The 15,311-nt window shown below is 34.1% G+C and overlaps 1 protein-coding gene across 1 annotated transcript; it reads right to left on the minus strand.

Moving 5' to 3' along the window:
• Positions 1-1,750: 1,750 nt before the first annotated feature.
• Positions 1,751-14,429, minus strand: LOC138314678 (coiled-coil domain-containing protein 177-like). Its single transcript, XM_069255138.1, has 17 exons — positions 14,294-14,429; positions 11,937-12,082; positions 11,585-11,699; positions 10,971-11,123; positions 10,513-10,615; positions 10,193-10,285; positions 9,657-9,873; positions 8,309-8,494; positions 7,697-7,816; positions 6,977-7,030; positions 6,688-6,813; positions 5,962-6,035; positions 5,648-5,755; positions 5,402-5,504; positions 5,000-5,109; positions 4,360-4,468; positions 1,751-4,079 (listed from the first exon to the last, which is right to left on the minus strand). The coding sequence occupies exons 1-17, from the start codon at positions 14,325-14,327 to the stop codon at positions 3,933-3,935; spliced, it is 1,998 nt and encodes a 665-aa protein (XP_069111239.1). The 5' UTR covers positions 14,328-14,429; the 3' UTR covers positions 1,751-3,932.
• Positions 14,430-15,311: the final 882 nt, after the last annotated feature.

Raw genomic sequence — 15,311 nt, forward strand, 5'->3', positions numbered from 1 at the left:
CATTTTCCAGATTGATTCTTTAACGGCTTTAATTTTGTAGGAGTTTACCAAACATCTTTTTCAGTTAGTGGGAGAGCATTTGGGACACTTAATTGTCAGTGGCGTAGCGCCCTTGCATGCTCAAGCATGCAAAAAATAATCTGACTTACATTTTTGAACAGTCAGAAAAAACACAACATTTGAATACACGTAACGCTGCAAAATATAAATTACGTATAATGCATATGATATGTCCAACTGTGGCCTAACATAACTTTGTGCACATTTGAAAGATTTGAAGATTGGCCATTCTGGAAATTTATTAGAATAGTCTATATATTTCCGGTTACCACGTTGTTAAATATGTTTGAATTTTGTCGAAGACAATATTAGACTTAATTAAAGAAGAAGACTTCTTCACCAAAATCCCTCAAGCAACTGTGGATACCAAAATAAACAACATCGCATGAAAAGTTAGAAATATTCTAAAAACATATAATTATCTTAAAAATGATAGCAAAACAACTTAAAGCAATTGCAACATGTTCTTGGCCTTAGTAACGAAAAAGTTGGCCTTAGTAACGAAAAAGTGAATTGGTCAATTTAGGTTCACCTCCCGCCCCGTTAAAACGCGTGTTAATCCGTGATTTCCAGTGTCACGAAATAGTTGGCTTTTAAAATATGAACAGATTTTTTTATTTAGAAAAAGAATTTTAGTTGTTATAATTGTTAGAAATAGAACAGAATAAGTAGAAAAATAGGTAATTAATACAATTTTTTTGAGGTGGTCGAGGACTGGTCCCTTCTTACGCAATTTCCACCATTTTGACAGTGGTCTTTGACTCGCTGTCATAAACAAACCAACACGTAAACTTAATTTTAATTTTGTTTAAAATATTCTCCATAAGTTTTTCATCGGTTAAAATAACACAAAATTCTCCCATTACTTACTAATTTAATATTTACAGCCAAAATCCGTGTTTTTTGTTCGAGCACTTGTCACGGGAGTCTAGTATGTATACAATGTATATAGTTTTGTATGGTTATCACCTAAATATCGTGACCTCCATTTAACCATTGGTATATACGTTAAAAGTTACCAAAGAAGTAAAATGGTTACTACATTGTAACAATTTCCCGTCAGCTTCTGGGGGGCTTCGCCCCCCATACCACCTACCGGGGCTTCGCCCCTGGACCCTGAGCAGGGGGCTGTCGCCCCTCGCACCCCCAGGCATGCAGGCCTATCCAGACCTAGCTACGCTGCTGATTGTAATGTCAATTATACAATGAAAATATACGTAAAATCCACGCACAGGTGGTGATCAAAAAGACGACTACGTTTAGGATCTTATGTTTTCCCTTCTTCTTAACGACTCCCTTGACATCGCCTCACTTTTGGCCTTCAGTTGAGCGTTCGCCGCTGTCAGGTAGGCTCCGGGTTCTGTCCCCTGGTCGAGACACACCCGTGTCTATTATATATGCTTCTGCATAGCTCTTAGCATCAAGGGAGTGGGACGACTGGTTTGTTCGTTATCAGTAGTTTTGGAGCAAGCGCTCAACAAAAGACCAAAAAGTGAAGCGGTGTCAAGGAATCGTTAGAAAGAAGAAAGTTAGTAAAGAAGAGAAAAAAAACATAATATCCTAAATTTAGTTGCATTTTACGATCATGCAATAGGGGCAGCAGGTACTATTTTAACGACATACCTGTACAGCTGACTATCAGAACTATGGAATCTAACTACATGATGTAGGAATAGAGAATAAAAGAAAGTTTGGTTGATTTGCGTTGTTTTATTTTCACAAATACTGCAGTGATACAAATCCTATGTATAAAATTATATCCCCTTTTATCTGTTCAATGATTAAATTGCTGTGATGAGTGGCCCTTATAAATCTAAAGATATACACAATGTTATTTTATCGTAGCTAGCACTACCTATATTATCTAAATCCATGTACAATGAATTCTTTAAAAATTAAACTAGCCGAGCAATAAGTTATATCCAGCCTTGATTACCTAAACATATAAATAATGTAAACATACATCACAGTAAGTGCTTTGTGCAATATAGACAAGTGTTTTACATTGGTAGTCCCATAATTTAAAGTTGCTGGGACATCAACAAGTTTTTCCTCGGTCACAGGTTAACTTACTTTGGCAATAAGTGGACAATACACTGTCAGGAGACGAAATAGTGTAAACTACAAAAATACAATGTCTAAATAATTTGATTCTGAACTACAGTGGGTTTATAACTACAGTAGGTCTGTATAGAGGAATCACAAAATTTTTAAATGACTTCAATACTAATACTAGTGGTTTAATATTTAAATTAAACATTCAAAATATCATGTAAATGCAGAAACCATCAACCATTTATAAATTTTCTAAATCACAGAATCAGCTTAAAAGACGATGGGACCCTACTTACCCCCAGAGATTCCAAATCAGTACAGTACTGTACAAATGTATGTATAAAACAAGGTCACTTCATCTTGCCATGAAAACAGAATATCAATGACTTCCACACTAAAACACTGTATCAGGTTAAAAATTAACCAAAACGTCGAATTCCATTAAAATTTGTAAAAGCACATGAAACATTGTTATATCATCATAAAAATGTTGTTTGACAAGTTGTGTCGAAACATGAAGGATCGTAAATTTGCATAGTAAATCATAGGAGCTTTGTCCTATCTATGAAACAACAATATCAGTAGAAGTATTTTGTGAATCACAAAAGGTTGGATGGCAAATACTGTATACAAACAACACAATACACAAGAGTGGCAAAACATCACTATCCTTGAACATCTACGTATGTCAATTTCTTTATCAGACAAATCATAGTCTTCTTAAATAATTATCTGTAATCTCCCTGATACAATATGTATAGTAAATACTTATAAAATAAATAAATTACTATCTACATGAACTACTATAACAGCACAGCTTACTATACACATTGATAACAAAAAATGGTAAAGCATACAACTGCGTACATACAATGTATTTTATATACACAATCACACATACAAGCAGTCCCATATCATACATTCACATATATACAATGTATATACACATGTTCATACAGTCAAACACACATATATAAGTCAATGTATATAAGCAAGTACATACAGTCATACATACATACAATGTATATACACATGTTCATACAGTCAAACACACATATATAAGCCAAAGTATATAAACAAGTACATATAGTCATACACACATACAATGTATACATATATTGATGGTCCCACACATACATGTATATACAGTCAACCTCACACTTATGTAAGAGTATAATTATGTATACATTGATGCACTCATTCTATATAATTGATATGCTTCATAAAATATATGGTGTAAATTCTAAAATAATGCCAATTCAATACATTCCTTTACCATTTATACAACCTTTAAATATATACAGTGTTCTTATAAAATTGTAAATAATTCAGACTGCCATCAGATATTTGGTTCTAAATGTAAAAGTCATATATAAATGAATATTTTTGGGTTTTGTTTAAAACTCAGGATACTTGTATAAAGTAGTTAATTCTTTGTATTGCAAAAGCTTCTCTAGCATATTATCATAAAATTTATCATTGTTATTGGGCATCCTGCTTCACCAAATGTATACAACTGTAACAGCTAAGTAGACTAAAGATTCTAACCTGAGCCGATTTAGACCTACATTGGTATTGCAGGCATTCTCAATGAAGCAGAGAATGTACATTGGAACTATTCATTTTAAATCAGTTTTTATTTTTGTATTTATTTCAGTAAAAGGTATATAATGCATTACCTAGATTTTGTCTTGTTTGAACTGATTTTGAAGTTTTGGATAACACTTGTATTTTCTTGTGTCAACATTTACATTCATGCGCATAGCCTTACACACATCCATACAAACATCCTCTCCCTACATTCTCCATCACAGTTACTATACAGCCTTTTTATTGGAGAGATGTCCTAAACCAATCTGATGAAACAGCTCCACACGAAAAGCCTTTTTATCAAAACTCTCAGCTCCATACTTCTCTTTCAGTTCATTACGGAGCTTGGACGACTGATGGGCAACGTGGCGGGACTAAAATACAAAATAAACCAACAACATCAACGTTCCTGTACAATCTCATTTCCTTCAAAAGATACACATTAGGTTCTAAAACTTACAAGTCTAGTAGCTAGTGTTGTCTTTATTAGGTCAATGTTTCACAACAGCCATGGTCACATTAGAAAAGATGTCAAGCACCATTAACTTATGGTAAACATATAAAGAGAAAGACAGTTTGAGCAGATGAAACAAAGAATATGGTTGCTTATTACTGAATTTAAGACTATGGTGTTTACCATGTATATATACATACCTGTTGTATTGTGACCTCTTTGTCCTGTAGTACTGCGTTAGCCTTGCGGTCCTTCCACTGGAGATCTGCCTCAGTTTCCCGTCTCCAAGTCTCTACTTCTTTATGGATCCTACAGTTGTCAAACAAATCGTTCATGAGTTATTTATATTTCATGTATAGAGTGTATGACCATTAACTTTAAATTAACCTTGCCAATATGTAACAGTTAGCGTTGTTGATTAATCAATCACTCCTGAATACTGTTGGGTTAAAATAATTGTCATTTTAACCATGATTGAATAGAGCATTATGAAAAAATAAGATTGTGTTGACTTAACTTTGTGTGACCCCGTAAAAAGTTATAATATCCAAAATCAAGTGTAGGCTTTGATTGAAAGGGTAAAGAAAAAGTAATCACAAATTGCATACCGAATTCGCTGCAATTACAGTGAATACAGTATCTACTGTTTTCCAAGAATCAGGTACATCAAATGACCAAACTACCTACCCATCCGATGTCAAATACAGTCTTCAATTTCGCTATGACATATTCCAGGAGTGTAGCGATCGTAAGTGATCATAATCCCTTGAAATCGAGGATGGTATACACAAGTGTTTCCACCTATCTTAACTTAGCATTAATAAAACATATCAAACCTACTTTTTGATGCTGTTCTTTTGTGCTTCTTCCCTCTGAACTCTCTCCTCGTGAGCCTTGCGTGCTTTCATGTCAGTATTCCTGGCGTTCACTTCACTTGCGTGGCGCTCAGCCTGTAATTGGAAGTACACATCAATGACTCCTACTAAATACAGCAAATCATATCTTAATATATTAGTTTTAGGCTACAATCATCAGGTCACTAAGTTCAACCCTTAGTAAAATTTGTACAATATAGAATACCAATAATAAAGAGAAGGCAAAGAGCCATGACTGATATAATTACAGTACTGGTACTGTATAAAACTATCTCCTAGGACCAAGGTATCTTAGAAAACCACATTGATGTGGTATCCAATTGTGTAAATTCTATTTCTAATTTGCTGCCTCCCATGAAGAACTTACTGCTTTTCTGTGATTTTTAACACTTTTTCTCCATTCTTCTAATTCTTGATCTAGTTTCTTCTGTGACAGTTTAGCAGATAAAGCTCTCTTTTCACGTTCCAATCTGTGAGATCAAACAAACGTATCAAATATCTAAATCATGTTGACAAGTTAATTTAATTAAATGGATAGAAAATTGGCAATGACACATACACCAAAGATGTAGAGCGAGAATTGTCTATCAGCTAACAGATATCCAATACATACTGATTCAAGCGAAGCTCATTCTCCTTCTGCTGTGCTACTAGTTGGAGATTCACTTCTGCAGAGTTGTGACGTTTGTGGATGGAGCTCTTCATATAATTTTGGTCTTGTCTGAAATGAGAAAATAACCATAAATTAAAAAGGAACAAAGGTAATTTTTTAAATGGATATTGAATACAAAACATTCAGTTAGATGATGTTGTTTTGCATTTATTTTTTTGAAGGCATCCACAAACAGAAATGCCCATTAAACTGTGTCAAATCAGTTCCTATGATAAAAACCTATGATAAAACATATTACAAGAATGAGTACATACTCTGCTAAATCGTCTATCAATTTACGCCTGTCCTCAAATGTGTTCCGCTTGTTTCTATTCTCCATTACTTTTTTCTGTAATTGAAACAAAGGTAGTACAATATACATAAAAAAAGTTGTAAACTATAATCATGATTTTAAAGCAAAAGAATTCTAAACAAAACATAGAGGAAGCATGGACAATGAATTTGCTTTCATTCAAAGTAAGGAAACTTTTAATCACTTTTTACACATTTACATTCCCTGTCAATCATGTTTTAATAGTTTTACAAAATCGTATCAATAATAACATGAATATCAACAACATCTTGTATCAATTCAACATTAATTCCCAGACCTGTATGTATATCTACCGAAAGAGTTACCTCCCTTCAGAAGAACTCGCATGAGTTAACGTTTCTATCTGTCACTTTTTTGTATACAGCATGTAAGAATTTGATGGTAGGTGTGGGAGAACACATTATTAATGTAGCTAAATCTACAGAACAATTCATATTTTAACAAATAATTAATCTTGAGTTACTCTATGCAGAAAAAATGGAGAACTTTGAACATAACAACTGTATGCTCTGACAAGTTATTAGACTAGGATAATAAACACTGTAACAAGTTTACCTTAAAATTAAATATATGTTTTGTTTGTTCCATCATTAGTTTTCCTAAAGATTCAGTTACAAACAGAAAACTTCAGAAACACATAAAAATTGGCATCCTTTTGTTTTATTACCATTGATTCCTGTAGAAGCTTAGCTTCTTTACGTTGAGCAGCTGTGTGGATGTCACGACGATGTTTGTCCAGAACCATTTCCTTCATCTCATCCTCATCGTGTTCCATTAACTGTTTATTGCGTTCCTAAATAAACATCAAAGCAAATCTAAATAACAAACATGCAAATCATGTAATATACCTACTTCAATGAATATGACATTCTTTATGATTCAGGTAAATCGTGTACTTTTATTTTAATTGTGAAAATCTTATATTAATCTTTACCTTTAATAGAACTTTACAATACCTGTGACAGCTTTTTGAGTTGCTCCTTTTCTTTCATTTCAGCCAACTTCATATCCTATAAACGAATTTACGATGATTTTGAGATCTAGATAACACTTTCAGCACTTCAGAAGGAAACACAAATATGGTTTATGTATAGTCGACCTTGCTAAACTGAGGTTGATTGGACTGGTGTAAAACTTCAAATCGACCAAGGATACAAGTTCAGTGATTTGAAACAGTACAAAATATGTAGCTTGGGTTATGTGATTTCAGACTTACATATATAAATATATATTTCAACTGTATTTGTATTGTCAAATGTTGCAGTAATGTAATTTGCTAATTTTTACTGTGTTCCTACCTTCCTAATTCAAGAAAACATTTCAATAATTAATAAAGATTAAGATCGTCAATTGCAACAAGAAAATGTCTGTCAGATATAAATACCTTCACCTCTATACATAAAAGTGGGATAGAGTGGAGCTGATCTAGGTAACACTTATTAGTATGATAACCCATCCAATCACTACAATTTCATGACATGGCATAAAATTATCATTATAATTTACCAAGAACACAAAGAACAATTAAACCTTTTTTAATACAAAGTACATTATAAACCTGAATTATACAAATCTTACAGGCATTAGACAATGTGACATTGTATATTGACATTCTGATAAAACATGCAACAATTTTAATCCCAGAGTCTGGTGATTCCGTGTTAAAGCAAACTCACCCTTAGTGTTAACTGTATATTTGAGGAGCGTTTCCATTGAGCAGCACTCTCTTTGAGCTTACGTTCTCTCATCTCCAGGAGTTCAGCCTCTACTTCTAGTCGCTGTTTCTCTGTTTCCACCTATGACAAATTGACACGTCATTCAAAGTATGGCACATCTGTGAGTTTTAGTTGTTATAGAGTTATTTACCCTTGGGCATTGACAGTTAGGTTAAACTTGTATAAAGAAAAAACAACATCTTATTGTGTTTTTCTCCCCGATGAAAGAGGAGATTCAATATACCAAATGGTAATACTGTAAACTGATTTTTTTTTTATGCGGCTATTGAATTTAGCGATTATCATCTCAAAACAAATTCGCGAAGATTAAAATAAGCAGATTGAAAAATTAAGTGGAAATCCCTATCAATAAATATGATATAAATGGTAATTCGCAGAGATAAACTTTTGTGATTTTACTTGGATTGTGAAATTCACGAAAATATATCGCTTGCAAAAGAAATTTTCTATACTGGTCTTTTTAGATGGTGATTAAACATTAATGATTTAGCAGACATGAATCACTTTATTACTTTACACTAAACAATTATCTGTTTAAATGACTAAGATTACCTTTCTGCGATTTCTAATTCGATTTTCCTCAGCCAAAAGCTCACGTCTCCTCATCTCAGCGGCTATTTTAGCCTCCTCTTCTCGTTTACGCTGTAGGTCCCACGCCAGATCTGCCATGTAGCGATCACGACTGACAGCTTTCTCTTCCTCTCCCTTACTCATCATCAGTTCTAGAATCTTCTCATCCTGACAATAATTATTGGTAAATTCTAAGCTCTATTGTATTTAGAACCAACAAATGCTCAGGGTTATCTTTGATCAATCATTAATAAGATGTAAAAGAAACCTTTCAGAGCATGTATACCTTGTTTGACAACAAAATGTTAATGAAATGGGTGAGAGATGAACTGGGAAGGATCAGGTTATAAAATAGAATTCTAGTTCAAAGTGAAGGATTGAAGGTCACTGCACCAAAATAAAGGTATGTTACTAGCTAGGATAAGTTACAAATTTTAAACTGTTTCTATCAAGGGGGGATATGAAGGTAGGCTTTCTGCAATCGCAAGGGGGGATATGAAGGAAGGCTTTCTCCAATCACAAGGGGAATAATGAAGGTAGGCTTTCTGCAATTGCAAGGGGAATAATGAAGGTAGGCTTTCTGCAATCGCAAGGGGGGATATGAAGGAAGGCTTTCTCCAATCACATGAGGAATAATGAAGGTAGGCTTTCTGCGATCACAAGGGGGATATGAAGGTAGGCTTTCTCTGACAACTCAACAACGGCTATTTATGTTCTATACCCAACAGTGCCTGAAAACACTGACAATTATTATCATGGTAACAACATAAAGAAAATAAATGAAGACAAAAGTAACCTGACACATTTGTTGTAATACAGATATGATGTGTAAAACAAACAAGATTATGTATAACAAAATCAAGCAAATGTTCCCCATCCAAAAATGTTTTATTTTAATTTTTCATAACTGCAAAAAAAAAGTCAGTTTTGCAGTATCTTAAGAACAGTTGATAACAGACTAGCAGTATGTCTATATCTAGCGATACATAGTAATGTTAGATGGGTATACCTGAGGCAGCTTGCTTTTACGGGAGATCTACTCAAAACATAAAACATCAAAATAATCATATGTACAGGGAGAGGAACATAGTGACAATTGAAAGATGTATATTTGGGCATAAAGAATGCGAAAATACTATTCCTTTTACAATTTTTATAAAGTAAAATGATGCAGAAATAAAGTAAATGATGAGTCTGATTCCATCTTGAAAGCAAGTGGCAGTGAGACATACAAGCTTCCTTTTACAGTTACTGTCCATTTACAGTACAATATGCTCATATGTTAATGAGTAAAGCATGTAAAAGATTGATAAAGGTATTCTTTACTTACCCTGGGTGTCACACAGGTAGCGCGCAGGTCCACCGACGAGGAGCTCAAAGTTTTTCTGAGGGATGGGTTAGATATGGGGCGAGCATCCTTAACAGTAGATTTATTTAGGAGACAGGATCCAGTGGAACTGTTCAGGGACAAGTTGGAGGTACTGCGTGACCTTGACCTAGCCACAGACGACCTCCCAGCTCCCTTTCTTTTACTGGTAATCCTTCCACTGAAATCATTTAAGTAATAGCACATCAAGATGTTAAGTACATTATATATGAGTTCTCTATGTAATCATCGAAAACAAATTACTTAGAAGATCATGAATTCAAAATATGGTCTTTAAGTTTGATGCTTCATTGTGAATTCTATCGGCATATTAATGAAGCTATAAACTTTGATTGCATTGCTATTTCAGTTATAAATGAAAAGTACTATCATATAATATATATTGATATCTGTGCTATAATACCAAGTGTTAACTTCCTGTTTATCCTGAAGTATTGACAGTATTGTAGACATGTGTAAATTATTGCAAAACACAGTACCTCTGAGCTGACTTTGGTCTTGGTCTTTTTCTCTCTTTTTTTGACAGGAGTTCATTTCGTAACTTAAGACTTTCCTCATGTAACTCATTTGCCCTATTAAAACAACAAATAGAGATTATTGTTAATCATATGTATAGAAATATAAACAATAGAAAATATAAGTCATAGGTATACATGTAGTAAAACATATATGGGTGTCATAAGTAAAGTAATACATTAACACTTATACATGTACATCATCAATTTATTATATTTGCTTACCATTATGAAGATTAGATTGATACTAATTTAAGCACACTTATGATAGAAGACTGCTGTACCTTTTATCGATGTCCGTATCAGTGATACGTTTATGTCCTACAGATGTGGCCCAGGCTGTCCTCTGACGCTGAATACTTCCTCTCACTTGACTCAGATCTTCATCTTATCAATCAAATTAAAAAAGTCATGATAGGAATTCAATAAATCCTCTCTATAGCTTCAGAAAGTTCATAAAGACACATATTTGCTTTTACATTAAAATACTAATCATTTTAAGTATTTAAACAAGGGCTTAATTCGGGCATTTAAGCATTTAAATAATGGCAGCTTAATTTGTATAAAAAATGTGAATCAATAACATCCAACCTAAATAGGTATGGCACAATATAATTCATCATAAGGTACCTATCAGTTCAACACAGAAAATCTCTACATTCCACAAGAATCTCTGCTTGTTGGTGCAAGATCTCCTTGACAGTCCTAACTACAACAGAAACTCATGATAGGTAATACTTACCAGAATTGGACCTGAATAATCTTGATTTCCTTAGAGACTTTTTAGCCAGCCCAGAGTACTTGTTTCCAGTATTTAATTTCTTGTTTCTGTTCCTTGCTTGATTTTCCTGGTCATTTAGTTTATTTCTCTCATCTCTAGCCTTCTTTAGTTTTACTACAATCCATAGATGAGAAAAGGATTCAATAATAGAAGGCAAGAACTAAAATCATTGTACCTGTTAGGTTATCCATCCAATCTGAACATACTTACCATTGTCATAACATATGAAAAGAGATTAAAACAATTTTGTTTTTAGAACGTGCAATATCAAATATCTTGACATAATGCAAATTATTAATGTATTGCTATACCTATATTGTAATGCATACCCTGGAAATAAAGATTATAATACCACAGTATGCATTATGTAGACTTCTAGATTTTACCTGGTATCGATTTTTTCCTAATTAGGTTTATAAGTCGACAATAATATCCATTATTTCGGTATGTTAGTTAATTTTTTCAGTCTGAAAAAGCATTTTGTTCAGTTAATCAATTGCTAGTGAAGCTACGTGTGAACAAATCTTACATTGTCTTTGTTGTTCATGTTCAGGGAACCTACATGTTTTACTTACATTGTCTTTGCTGTTCGTGATCGTCATAGATGTTATAGATGGTACGGAGAGGGACGTCCTGGGGGAGTAGTTCCTCCTGAAATTCTGCCAATGGCTTGTACAATAGGTCAACAGGCTGTAACAGAGAAATACAGGATCATAAATGTATTGACATTTATACTGTTTGTGAGTGATGCTGTCTCAATGTGATAGAGATATTGCCATCTCAAGAAATCTTACTATAGAAGACATATATCAGAACACCCAACGCCACATAAAAAAAAACTGAAAACAGATACAGGAACATTTTGGTTGCATTGATACATGAACATACATTCAGATTTTCAGGTAGAAAGAGAGTAGATTTACTTACCTTGATCCCTAGCTTTGCACATGCCTCCAGCGACCTAGGACTTGTCAGCACATACTTGCCGTCCTCGTAGTGGGGATCTTCAAAGTTATATAGGTCAATCTTCAGTTCGTTCATCTGACTGGCAAGCTGGCTTACTCTAGGGCTCTCTATAAATTGAAGTGTATGCATTAAACCTGTTTATCTAAAATTCCATAGCAGTGAAAGTTTGAGTTATCGTAGTATTCCAGTTTTCAAGTGTTTAGTGTAAATTTTGGTCAGAATCAGGATTTACTGCACTAGTACTGTCCTTAAAAGTCCAGGGCAGGTGAGGTTTATGAGTTTTAAAAGATATTGAGTTGACTAGTTTACTGTATTCAAATAAAAAAAAAGACTAGAATAGGTCTGTCAATCATCATTGTCTAGGATACCTAGTGACTTATAGGGCGTTCAGCAGTAGGTCCTTGGATCTGACCGCTAAATATTTTCCTCTTTAAGCCGTAACAAATTGACAAGAATGCTATAGAATAAGCAAACTTATGAGTAGTTGTGGTTTTGTAGCAAAGTCTTTGAGATGTTATGGGGATGAATGAATGTAACAGATCTCAAGTTTCAGAACTGACAGTAACCTGGGTTGATCACCAATAACCAGATATCCAACTAGTGTTCAGAGGTGCTGGGTTCCTAACTCCAGTTTCCCAGCCACATGGACACTTTCTCCTTTCATAATTACAGAATTGCAGGTGCCAAACTAAATGTCCATGTTTTTTGAGGGCAAAGAGTTTGAGAACAGAGGGAAGAGTGTATAATGGAATTAAACTGGGTCCACAATCAGTGACCAGCTAACATAGCTATGTAGAAGGACTGAACCTATGTCCGCCCCATATACCCAGGTTCTGTTTGGGTTCCGTATTGATAGAAAGAAACAACATGTTTGATACAGTTAACAAAGAATTTTAAACAAGTACAACAATGTTCATGAAAGAGGGCCCCTATAGACATAGTGGCTACCAGAAGGACAGGACAGTACATTGTATACATGTATGTAACATGATGTTTACGGTTTCGTCTGTATAACTTACACACACACATATCAATTCATAGAACAAGTGAACAGCACACCTGCCTCATGTGCAGACAAGTCAGAAAATGGAAAAGAGAAAGATGAAGAGAGTCTGACCAGCTCTGAGAACTTTGTCCAGACTACTTGAGAAAAAAGAAAGATCAGAATTTATAAAGGAAAGAGCCAATATGCTGAAAGAATAGAAAGTACCCAATGAGGAAATAGATAACAGACAGAAAGCTAAATAGAACAGAAATAGAAGTAACGCTCCTTCCGTAACCGTCACTGATATGTAAAAAACAGAATATACAACAATACAAGGATAAAGGTACAGTACATTACACACTCCCACTCTACCATGGCCTGGTCTAGAATCTCACAACTTCCACAGCTATAGCTCAATCTGTAGAACATATCTCTTTAGTGTACAGAGGTCCCTGGTTCAAACTCCCATCAGGCCACTACAGTTATAACTGTTTGTCTTCAAAATCTCATCCTGTTATAGAAGTCAGTAGCCTAACAGTTATCTTTGTCTTGACACCATTGTTAGCGGTTTGCTAATTGAGGCACATTTTGATTATTTACATTTTAAAATTTGTGGTTGCGCAGCATCATAAAAACTACGATAAACTTGAACGAAAATTTGTGCCAATATAAAATATTTACAAAAAAGGTTTTTTTTTATAATTACTGACAATAAGAAGTAAGAGTGGGCGAGAAAAGGTGCAGCATTAACTATGATTGTATTTATAATTGATATTTGTAGTGGTTCGGTACTGGATCAACAGCTGATGACCAGGTACCACAATTGGTCAGGTGTCATTTGTAAAGTATACTTTGGCATTTGCCTTATTGTTTGGAGGTCCCAGTTTGAACCCTGCAGTTTATTTTAATATAATGATTATTTACATAAAATTGTCTGATATCTGATTATCTTTGGAGAATGAATAGTTCAACGACTACTTTTATTTCATCAATACTTCTGTACATTGTAACCTACATTGTAGGTAATTGCTTAGGTAACGTTAGGTCTACTTCTATATGTCTGCATTTCAGTTATTTCATGGACATTGGTCTTGTAATTTTGGCAGCCGGGCATAAATAAACGAAATCAATCGCGTAATATACCAGCAATAAACCTTTACAGGAAATAATCAGCAAAATATTTGCAATACATAACGAGATATCACTGCCGCGAGTAGAACAAACCTGCAAAAACATGTTTGTGCAGCTAAATATAAACAAATGAGATATCTAGTTTTACTTGACAAGGAAGAAAAAAATGCATCCAATAATTGCATTCAAGTGAAACACAAACCATTCACTACTTCAGATAGATAGCTTGGATCCATGGCTACTTATGTATCCGTTTAAACGCGTTAACTATGTTTCCGTATGGTTTCAGCATTCACTGGCCGCCATGTCTAAACAAAACTGCAGACGAAGTCTCGTTCTAAACGAGATGTGTTACTTAAAGCCATCAAACCGAAAGTAGAATATGAAGTTGCTGAATATGTGAATGAATATGGTGAAATAGAGTATACCAGTGATCATTTGATGTATGAAAAAATAATTCGACACTTTATGTACGTAAAATATCTTGTAAATGGTACTACAGACCCATCTACTGGATATTTCAAGGATCTACGAGTTACCCCCCTTTAATCGCAATACACAGATCGCATCGCGATTAAGGGGAGCAACTCTTATAAACTTAAGTACTATTGCAATGGGTCATCGGTGACCAAAGTGTTCATAAACTATTTTAATGCAATGGGTCATCGGTGACCAAAGTGTTCATAAACTATTTTAATAGTTTAGGGGTCCATTTAGAATTCGATAAAAATCAAACTAATGGTGAATAACAGAATAAGATTATATACACCACTGTGCATATAGAGCATATTTTACCGAATTTAAAATGATCTAGAATCACCTGTAACTGTACAAATGTCGCATCCCTGTGTTTTAGCAACATTCAAAATTCTCGCAATTTTAATGTCATTGGAATCGGTAAAATATTACGGACTTCAAACTCAACGTTTTCGCTGTTGTACACGCATCTCCTTTGATGTCAAAACAGCTTTTTCTTATTGATTATCTGAACGAATTTGTTTCTTTTCAAAAAGGGTGATAGGCATTCTCCTTCCAATTATAGGCCGATATCACTTTTATCAACTTTTGGCAAAATTTTTGAGAGAGTTATTTTTAAACATTTGCATAATAACTTCTTTGAAAACTCTCTTTTTTATCAGTTCCATTCAGGTTTTATGCCAGGTCACTCAACTGTTTATCAATTAATTGAATTATACCATAATATTTGTATTGATTTAGAA

This window comes from Argopecten irradians, chromosome 2 (assembly GCF_041381155.1).
Source record: "Argopecten irradians isolate NY chromosome 2, Ai_NY, whole genome shotgun sequence".
Classification (NCBI taxonomy): Eukaryota; Metazoa; Mollusca; class Bivalvia; order Pectinida; family Pectinidae; genus Argopecten; species Argopecten irradians.

Excerpts from the sequence above, each read along its gene's own strand:
- LOC138314678 (XM_069255138.1), bottom strand. The coding sequence starts at position 14,327 with ATGGATCCAAGCTATCTATCTGAAGTAGTGAATG. Across the intron at positions 7,031-7,696 it reads ATATACAGTTAACACTAAGG|GATATGAAGTTGGCTGAAAT; the intron begins GTGAGTTTGCTT and ends ATTCGTTTATAG. Across the intron at positions 6,814-6,976 it reads AACTCAAAAAGCTGTCACAG|GAACGCAATAAACAGTTAAT; the intron begins GTATTGTAAAGT and ends ATGTTTATTTAG.